Source organism: Gastrolobium bilobum, unplaced genomic scaffold, assembly GCF_033153095.1.
Source record: "Gastrolobium bilobum isolate Gb01-03AN ecotype WA unplaced genomic scaffold, APGP_CSIRO_Gbil_v1 utg1298, whole genome shotgun sequence".
Lineage (NCBI taxonomy): Eukaryota > Viridiplantae > Streptophyta > Magnoliopsida > Fabales > Fabaceae > Gastrolobium > Gastrolobium bilobum.
This window is the reverse complement of record NW_026895381.1, coordinates 55,689-65,576: the sequence shown is the minus strand read 5'-3', so window position 1 is coordinate 65,576 and position 9,888 is coordinate 55,689. Positions and strand designations below refer to the sequence as shown.

Here is a 9,888-nt window from a genome sequence, read left to right as displayed (position 1 = left end):
AATCTAAAATCTTAAAAGTATTGAGTTCATGAATTCCTCCACTTAGATACACTTCAGTTAGCCCATATTATTAGCTATTTGTTATGTGATTAGTAATTGTAACAGATCACAGTGTATATATATGCTGCACTCAATTTTAAACAATTCAGTTCAATTCATTACACATCATTCTGATCTTTCACTCCACAATTCCTCTCTAGTTCTCGTCACTCTCTGATACCTTTGTATATGCTGCTTGGTCATGATGAAGTTTGATTAATGTCATTGCTCAAAGGACGTGGGAGGAAATAGATTACACCAGTTTGACCACTTTGAGTGAGTACATCGAACTCTCCAGCAGTAACTGAGTCCTCTTTCTTGACAATAGGACGTCTAAGTTCAACATATGCACAGTACTGCACTTCATTTACCGCAGCATTCTTTTTGAATGAAGAAAGAGCCACCCCAACTCCTTCCCCTGCAAAGGTTCATTTCAATTACAATTCAACTTGGGAAAACTCTATTGAACACTTCAAATAGAAGGCAGCTTCTCCATTTGTCTAACAAACAATTTCATGTTCTTGGTTGTTTTATTTTAATTTTTTTTCCCCATCTATTCGTGCAACCAAGGAGGAAAAGGGTAGCACCCAACATCATTGTTACAGGGTGCCTTTTCAGATACAAAGATATCTTTTTTATTAGAAAAAAAGTTTAGATTAGGGGAAGGTATGCCCCTTTGCAACCATGGAAAATCACCAACCTCAACCAGGATTTATAATGAAATAACAAATCATTTACTAAAGAAAGAAACTAGAGAATCAAACCCAAGTCACAACTAGCGTGGGCATAAGATTTGACCAGGTATGCTAATCCTCATTGGCGATATAAAGATATCTACACCAAAAAGGATCTCTTTAACAGTTAAACGGACAAGGAATTGAATTTTTTACCATGTGTAACAAGCAGCAAGTTCTCATTAGGATATTTATCTGCAAGGTCCTTAATTATTTGCTGATATCTAGCCCTTGTTTGCAAAACTGGCTCTTCCCACAGTGGCAACTGAAGTTTATCCCGCAAAAATAGTTTTCATCAGCTCCAATATAATGTTTGCATGCATATTTTCACAATAAAATTAATATAAAGTCCTCTATACCTCTTTATATACCCTTGCTACGTTATTATCCACTGTCCCAGCTGGGAGCATGGCTTCACGCTCTGATATATCAAAACCCCAATTTCCATCTTTAGGGGCAACATCGAGACGGATAGCTTCCCTGTTCATCATTTCACATAATCCATACTCAACAGAGACCTGCAATTGTGGAAGTGAGGGAGAGGATTTTTCGCATCTTAAAAGGCTGAGTCATTTACACAAGCGATCAGTATTTGTAAGTCAATAAGATCATCAAATACGTGATAAGTCCATGAAATGAGACTTAAAACATATGGTTTCTTATATGAAAATGTAAAAAAATAATACTCCTTATGTTAATAGATACCCCAATTACATTGAGTTGAAGGGTTATTGATTTAAGTGCTAATGGGCTTCATTTTGTTTTCAGGCCCACGTCTTAATACTTTCCAAAGCAAAGAAGGAAGAAAGAAAAGAAGAGAAAAGATAAGAAGAAAAGAAGTGGGCTGGATTTTGTAAGGCAAGGCAAAAGAGCCCAGTTGAAGAAAGAAAAAGAAAAGAAAGAAGGAAGAAAGAAAGACACAGCAGCGTGAAAACAAAGTCTGAGACTTGCGAACCCTAACCCTCACTCTGTGAACCAACCCACTCCCATCTAACCATAACCCCAAGCTTTCCACTCTTGATTTCTTTTTACAACCAAACCACCAAGCCACACCGAGTCTTTAATCTTGGTATCCATCGAGCCTTAGCCCTCACCCATAGTCCCTTAAGTGAGCGATTCAACCAAAACACTGACCCTAGCCATTTTGATTGAAACAGAAAATGCCAAACACTACCCGTAACTGATTGGGTGAGCTGGAGTTTGTTAGGAGTGTTGGCTGAAGCAATTTTTGGAGTGCTGTTACTGCCTTTGCAAAGGAATCGCATGATTGGGAAGAGCGTGTAGCACACGTGCTAGCTGAGGTGTGAATCGTCTCTGCATGTGGGAGCATCAACTATAAAGGAGAGGAGAAAAGCATTGTAGGCATTTTTTTTTCTCTTCGTCTTTTAATTTTCTCATTGTGTCTGTTCTGATCTTGAGATTTTTATTTTTTCTTTGTAATTTTTCTGAGCACTGTAGCAGAGCTATTTTTTGGATATAGCTTCTGCCTCGTAATTTCCGGTTGTTAGTTGTAATTTCCTTTTGAATTTTGTTTGCTGTTTGTAGCTGAACTCTTATGGGTATGAGCTAAACCTTTGAAGGTTGGGTCAAACCTCAGTGATGGTTGATTGTTAATTACTTTTGTTAATTTTTTATTCTCATTTGTTTAATGCCATGCTTTGTATTTAAATATTCTATCATTGAGGCCTGATGATAGATGTTGTGTTAGGAAGAAGTCATCGAGAGGTGACTAATTCTGGAAATGCATTAAGCACATGAACTTGAATAAGAGATTATTCAAGAGCTGTCACTTAGAGATGAGGCAACCACCATGTAACTTTGGACTTGAAATGCACGAGTCCTTACATCATTTAGCGCAGAGATGTGTAAATGAAGGTTTGGGATAAAATGATTTTAAGAGATTAAAATCAACAAGAGTGATCTGTTAAATGTGAATTAAAAATCAAGCAATCTATAATTAGCAGTCAATCCAATGCTGTAAGAAAGGTAAACCAAAGCCCAACCTATTTTTCTAAACATTTTCACCAACTCACTTTTCTTCTCCTTTGATTTTTAAATTTTTAATCATGATTCTGTTTTACATTTTTTCTTATATAAAAATCATTTTACATCAGATACTTGAATTGCTTTCCTACTATTTTTCATCTTTTAGTTCAAGAAATTAATTCAGAAAATTCTAAAAAATAGAGTAACGTGGTCAGTGCTATTTTAGATTAGTTTTGCTTTTATGTTTCTTTTCAGAATTTCAGTTTAAGCAATTGCACTTTGTGTTTTTGAAATTTTCGCCAAAAGATCTTTGTGGGAACAATAACCAGGACTTATAGACACTATATTACTTGTGGCTGCGTATACTTGCGCAATTCTTGTATAAATGTTAGCAAGGCCAACAATACGCATACCATATTAGAGTTTCATTCCTAAGAGTCAATTTGATTAGTTTACCCCATTTTTAAAGCAACACTGAACTGATCCAAAAAGTCTACAACGCTATAAATAAAACCAAACCATTTTGCCCAAGGGTCATAATTCAAGTGACACTACACAGCTTTTAGAGGTGTGCATGAATTGAATTGAACTGAATTTTTTGAAGAATTGAACCAAATTAGTTTAAACGGTTCAGTTCGATTGGAAACAGGTTCGATTTGATTTGAAAACGGTTCAGTTCGGTTCGAAACCGATTCGATTCGATTTGAAACCAGTTTGGGTCGAATTTATTCTGAAAAGAAAAGAAAAATTAAAGAAATAAAGAGATAAAACTGTTTGATTCTTGAACTTGTTTTCAAAAATCAATTATATTAAAAACAATTTGGTTCACTTCGCAATTTAGTTCAGTTTTTTTGTTTCTTTTACACACCCCTAACAGTTTCCACCACTAACCTAGGTTAGAAATACTATTATCTTTGGTACCCTTCAACCACTCCTTGTAGATTAAAATCAAACAGTGAGTGTGACAGTGTATATTAACAAATCACTGCTAAATCTATTTATAGTAAAATTCCTATAAAAATATCTAGTTTCTTCATCTATCTAAAAACCCGTCGCTGATTTATCGCAAAACAAAATTGTAACTATTCAAGAGAAAGGATGACAAGAAATATCAAATTAACTAGAATATCAAGCCTCTTTGAATGTTTAGCAAGTTAGCAACATATCTCATGTAAAATCTATAAATATTAAAACTCCAATCAAAATCTGGATTTTATTCATCTATTTATCTAATAACCCACTGAATATGAATAACTAGAATATCAGTTTAAATAGAATTTCAACCCAAAAAAAAAAAAAAAAACAGTAACTTTAGTTTATGATTTTTTTTAAGATATGATATTTGGCAGAAATAAAACATTTCCTATATACGAAAAAAATATGTGGAACATATGAGAAGAAAAGCAGAACAAAAGAAAATATTGCCAGACACATAAAAATATCTCCTACGACTTAACATGAGAGATATTAATTTTTTTTTTAAACTAATAATTACCATTTTCAACAAAACATCATTGTCTGATTAATAGTTAACAAGAGTTAGTAATCAACTGATTTCTGACCTTGACTTTTGAAGCGTCGATTGGAACGCCGTCGCCAGTGGCAGTGCCGGGACCGTCGTCGATGGCGGAGAGAGCGACGACGACTCCGGCGGCGGTCTGAACGCAGCGGAGGAAGGGGGACACAAAGACCCTATGGATCGGGAACCCGAGACTCTGTCGCAGCCTTCGACCCGTTTGGAAAGCCCGAATCCGACCCGCTTGGGCCAGGGGCGGATCCCACGGCCGCGCCGCCGTGGATGCCCACAAGGGCTCGAAGTTATCCATGCGGTCGCCGTGCCTCATCACGATGACGTTCTGGTATGAAACGGGACTTTCGTTTTCCAGAATCTGTTTTGAATCCATTTTCACTGAATCTACACACAGAGAGAAAGAAAGAGGATGTCCCTGCGTTTCAGAAAATAAATTGGAAAATGGAAAATGGGTTTTCCCTAAAAATATGTTATTTTGCAAGAAATTTAAGGTCAAGGTCATGTTTAGCCTTTAAAGTTGTAAGTAGTTGTGATTGTAGTTTCAAACATAAATATGAAATTTTTTCTCATAAAGTGTAGTGTGAAATTGGTAGAAAGCAAGTAGATTGTGATTGCCAATTTTAACTTAAATCTTAAGTTGTGTGATAGTTTTCCATTTGTCTAGAACTATACACATCAATAGAGCACAAAATATCATAAAAAATAAACATTAGTATGAATTGTTTTACTCTAATACTACTATATAAACGTTTGTAGGAGTTGCATTCGCAATTTCCATAAATTTAACAATAGAACTAGTCTACTACTTCAATTATTTCATATTACTTTAGGCAAAAGAAAGAAATTGTGAAAAGAATATTAATGATTTTGAAAATAAGTCTACTACACTACTTCAAAAATTGTGATAGTTTTCGATTTGTAAACACCCTATGCATATTAATGTGAATTATTTGACTAATACCACTAAATAAACGTTATCGGTGTTGCACGCGTAATTTCCTTAAATTTAACAATATAACTAGTCTGCTACATAACATTATTTACGTCCATGTATTCATTTGAAAATAATGATTTTGCAATAATATAAAAACAATCGTAATCCTCTCTCGATGACGTTGATGGTAATTCAAATGTAAAGCAAATTAAAAACGACAAAAATAAATAAATAAATAATTAAGATGAAATTCAACACACCTGTAGATAATGAGCGAAAGCCAGTCGCTTTATACCCCTGAAAGAAAGTATTTGAACCTTGTTGTAAGGAGGGAAAATTAAATAAGATATTACAGTCAAACGCATAAAAAAGTGACAAAAATTATGCAGAAAAAAAAAAAAAAAGTGACGTTCGGGATTTTACAAAACACCTTGTAGGTTTCTTGCAGAATGGGAGCTTGGTTAGATCTGGCGTGAATAGAGCAAAGGCGAAACAACCGTAAATGAAGCATGATGATGAGCAAAGAAGAGAATATAGAAAAAAAATTGAATCAGAGTGTGCAAAGATGGGAATGCAGAGGGAGAGAGAGAGCAGAGCGCCTTTGAGTTGAAGAACTAAGAAAAACAACAATTATTAAATATTGGTCAAATTCAAACCATGCGAATTTAAGCTGAAAAAGGGTCCAAGAAAGAGGTCCAGGAAACTTCCTAAAGTGTCATCATAATTGAAATTGCTAAGAAAATAGTACACCACCATATTCGTTATCCCCTCGTTTTTGTGGTAGTTCCCGTCAAACCCCAAATTCACTTCAGTGACTTTTTTTTTTTTTGAAAGATTTCACTTCTCTTCAGTGACTTTGACAAATGACAATTGCCATATGCGCGTACGCATCACTTTCATACTAGATTAAAGTCATTAAACAATGTTTTCATTGTATAAAAATAAAATAAAAAAAAGATTGTTGAATATTTTCATTATTGGTAAGTTGATTTATTCATCCCCTTTCGTCTATCTTTTCTTGTTGGAATTTATGAAGACAATCTATTGGTTATGAATAAGAAGTGAATTAAGGAAGAAAAGAGAGAAGAGAAGTTGAAGGGGTGTGTGGGTTTAAAAAGTCTCACATTGGACAACTAGTAGGAGGTGGATGAGTTTATAAGCTCTCTCCTCCTAAATTGTGCCTTGAGTCACTACACATTTTGTGGAGGGAGAGGAGCTAGGTGAGCTTAGGTCCACCACGCGCGCGCGTTGCCGTCCGGTTCGATTCGATGTGTTAAATTAAAAATATTTTTTTATTAAATAATTTTTTAATTTTTTGTCCAAAATGCTCCTATGACTATTCGTTGCCTCCCTCCAATTCTCAAACCCAAACATTTATACCCGCCGGTTTTTTGAGCATTTTTGAACTGAACCGATTCTTACCTTTCGAGAACCGGTCACCGGTTGTGTCTGCTCACCGGACCAGTCACTGGTTGTACCCGTTCGTCGAACCAGTCTCCGTTCGCGACCGTAAGTCACGGCGGTTCATCGGCGGCGGCGATTCATCGTGACCGGTCAGTATTTATAAATAGACACTGACCCGCAGAAATTCGATCCGATTTTGGCACTGAAACTCTGCCGGATTTTTCCTTCCTCCGGTTTTGCATATTTTTGTTCTTCCTCCGGTGTAATCCCTCAGGCATATTGTTGCGTTCGTTTGGGCTGTTGACTGGTAGTGCCGCCACTCTTCAAACGAAATCCATTCTATCTTGGGAGACAAGTGTCCAAAAACATTTGGCATCAGTGAGGGGGCAAATTGTCTTAAGGAGACACGTTCTGTGGGCTCGGATTTAATTCCTAATTCTGCATTCATTCTTCATCTGTCTGTTCCATACTACTGAAAACAAGTAAGTCTGTTCTAATTTTTTCATTATTGCACAGTGATAATTCTGATCATTTATCTCTTCTGTTTTTTACATGGGTTCAAACCTCTTAGTGATATAATATCACCCACTGTCTTCAATAACAATCTTAAGACAAATTGGTGTTTTGAACCTATGATCAGTATATTCTGTTTCTTATTTTATATATTGTTTCTGTTTTTATTTACTGTGTGATTAATTCATGTGTGATTAATTTCAGATTCTGTTTATATAACAAAAATGGCTAGTGCAAGTACAAACGTTGCAAATCTTACTGCCTCTGTTCCAATGCATGCTGACCAACCAGAAAAATTGAATGAGACTAATTTCAAACGTTGACAACAGAAGATGTTGTTCTATTTGACAACTTTGAGTCTGGAACGTTTTCTCAAGGAAGATGCTCCTAAGTTGGATGAGGGAGAACAACCTGACAAGGATAAGGTTGCTGCTATTGATGCATGGAAGCATTCCGACTTCCTTTGCCGAAACTATATTCACAATGGTCTAGACAACACATTGTATAATGTGTACTGTACCCTGAAGAGTAGTAAGGAACTTTGGGATAGTCTGGACAAGAAGTATAAAACTGAGGATGCTGCCTTAAAGAAATTCATAGTTGGCAGATTCTTGGACTTCAAGATACAAGACTCCAAATCTGTCGTGAGTCAAGTTGAGGAACTTCAAGTGATTGTGCATGAAATTCATGTAGAAGGAATGTCTCTCAGTGAGTCTTTCCAAGTTGCTGCTTTCATAGAAAAATTATCGAATTCTTGGAAAGACTTCAAAAATTATGTCAAGCATAAGCGCAAGGAACTGTCACTTGAAGATCCGATTATGAGATCGAGGATAGAAGAAGATAATAAGATCTCTGATAAGAGGAATGACAACAATCCTATGGTCTCTAAGGCTAATGTAGTTGAAGAGGAATCAAAGTCAAAGAAGAGGAAATATTCTGAAGACGGAAATGCTAAGCAAGGAAAGGGCAAAAAGTTCAAAGGCAACTGCTACAATTGTGGGAATCCTGGCCACCGTGTAAGGGATTGTAAGAAGGAACAAAAGAAAGATCAGAGGAAGCCACAAAAGTTCAATAAGAAGAAAAAGACCACTCAAGCCAACATGGTTGATATTGCTGATAATGATGAGAAGCTTTATATGGGTAACTCATCTACTTTGAAAGTTGAAGGTGTGGGTAAAGTGGCTTTAAAGATGACATCTGGAAAGATAGTGACACTCAATGATGTGCTCCATGTGCCTGATATTCGCAAGAACCTAGTTTCTGGATCTCTGTTAAGCAAGAATGACTTTAAACTTGTATTTGCTTCTGATAAGTTTGTACGTACTAAGAATGATGTGTATGTAGGAAAGGGTTACCTTAGTGAGGGCCTTTTCAAACTGAATGTGATGACTGTAAACAATTCCAATAATATTAATAACACTACTACTTCTGTTTACTTGCTTGAGTCTTCTAATTTATGGCATAATAGATTAGGATACGTTAATTTAAAATCAATTAAGAATTTAAGTCATTTAGATTTACTATCTAAATTTGAATGTATTAATAAAAAGTGTCAAGTATGTGTTGAATCAAAATTTTCAAAATTACCTTTTAAATCGATTGAAAGATCAACTGAGTTGTTAGATTTAATATATACTGATATATGTGACATGAAATCTACACCATCTAGGGGTAATAAAAAATACTTTATTACATTTATTGATGATTGCAGTAGGTATTGTTATGTGTACTTACTTAATAGTAAAGATGAAGCTATTATTGCTTTTAAGCAATATAAAAGTGAAGTTGAAAATCAACTTAACAATAAAATTAAAATGGTAAGGAGCGATCGTGGGGGAGAATACGATGGCCCCTTCGAGGAATTCTGTATAGAGTCTAGTATCATACACCAGGAAACACCTCCATATTCACCGCAATCAAATGGGATTACAGAAAGGAAAAATCAAACATTGAAAGAAATGATGAATGTTATGTTAATTACGTCCAGTTTACCACAAAATTTATGGGGGGGAAGCCATTTTGACGGCTAATTACATTATTAATAGAATGCCTCACAAAAAGACAAACAACATACCATACGACATATGGAAAGGAAAGAAACCATCCTTGAAATACTTTAGAGTGTGGGGGGGGGGCTTGGTTAAGGTTGCGGTTCCTAAACCTAAAAGGTTGAAAATCGGATCTAAAACCGTGGATTGTGTTTTCATCGGTTATGCACTTAATAATAGTGCCTATCGATTTCTAGTTTATAAATCTGATGTCTCAGATATACACGTTAATACGGTTATAGAGTCAAGGGAAATTACGTTCTTTGAAGACATATTTCCGTATAATAAAGTACATGAATCAAGTGGTAATAATGATGACCACATTATGATACCTCGGGATGCTACAACTAATATTGATCCTGTAGAGGATGTAGAAGATGAACCTAGACGTAGCAAGAGGCAAAGGACAGCCTCATCCTTTAGACCTGATTTTATGACGTATTTATTAGAAAATGAGCCTCAGATATATAAGGAAACTATAACGTCCCCAGAAGGACCATTCTGGAAAGAGACTATTAATAGTGAGATAGAGTCTATCTTGTCCAACCACAATTGGGATTTGGTAAACCTTCCTTCTGGCAATAAGCCTTTAGGAAGTAAGTGGGTATTCAAAAAAATTGAAAGAAAATGGCACTATTGATAAATATAAAGCTAGGCTTGTGGTAAAAGGCTACATGCAACGTGAAGGTCTCGACTATT

The 9,888-nt window shown here is 35.6% G+C and overlaps 1 protein-coding gene across 1 annotated transcript; it reads right to left on the bottom strand.

The window, feature by feature from the left end:
- LOC133308367 (uncharacterized) lies at window positions 1-5,773 on the bottom strand. Its single transcript, XM_061508989.1, has 6 exons — window positions 5,655-5,773; window positions 5,485-5,521; window positions 4,322-4,674; window positions 1,133-1,291; window positions 930-1,038; window positions 1-457 (listed from the first exon to the last, which is right to left on the bottom strand). The coding sequence occupies exons 1-6, from the start codon at window positions 5,733-5,735 to the stop codon at window positions 240-242; spliced, it is 957 nt and encodes a 318-aa protein (XP_061364973.1). The 5' UTR covers window positions 5,736-5,773; the 3' UTR covers window positions 1-239.
- Between the last annotated feature and the right edge of the window lie 4,115 nt (window positions 5,774-9,888).

Bases quoted from the DNA above. Each gene is read 5' to 3' on its own strand.
- LOC133308367 (XM_061508989.1), bottom strand. From the start codon at position 5,735: ATGCTTCATTTACGGTTGTTTCGCCTTTGCTCTATTCACGCCAGATCT. The intron at 1,292-4,321 runs GTCAGAAATCAG...CCACAATTGCAG, and splicing joins TCGACGCTTCAAAAGTCAAG to GTCTCTGTTGAGTATGGATT. The intron at 458-929 runs GTAAAAAATTCA...GAACCTTTGCAG, and splicing joins CTTGCTGCTTGTTACACATG to GGGAAGGAGTTGGGGTGGCT.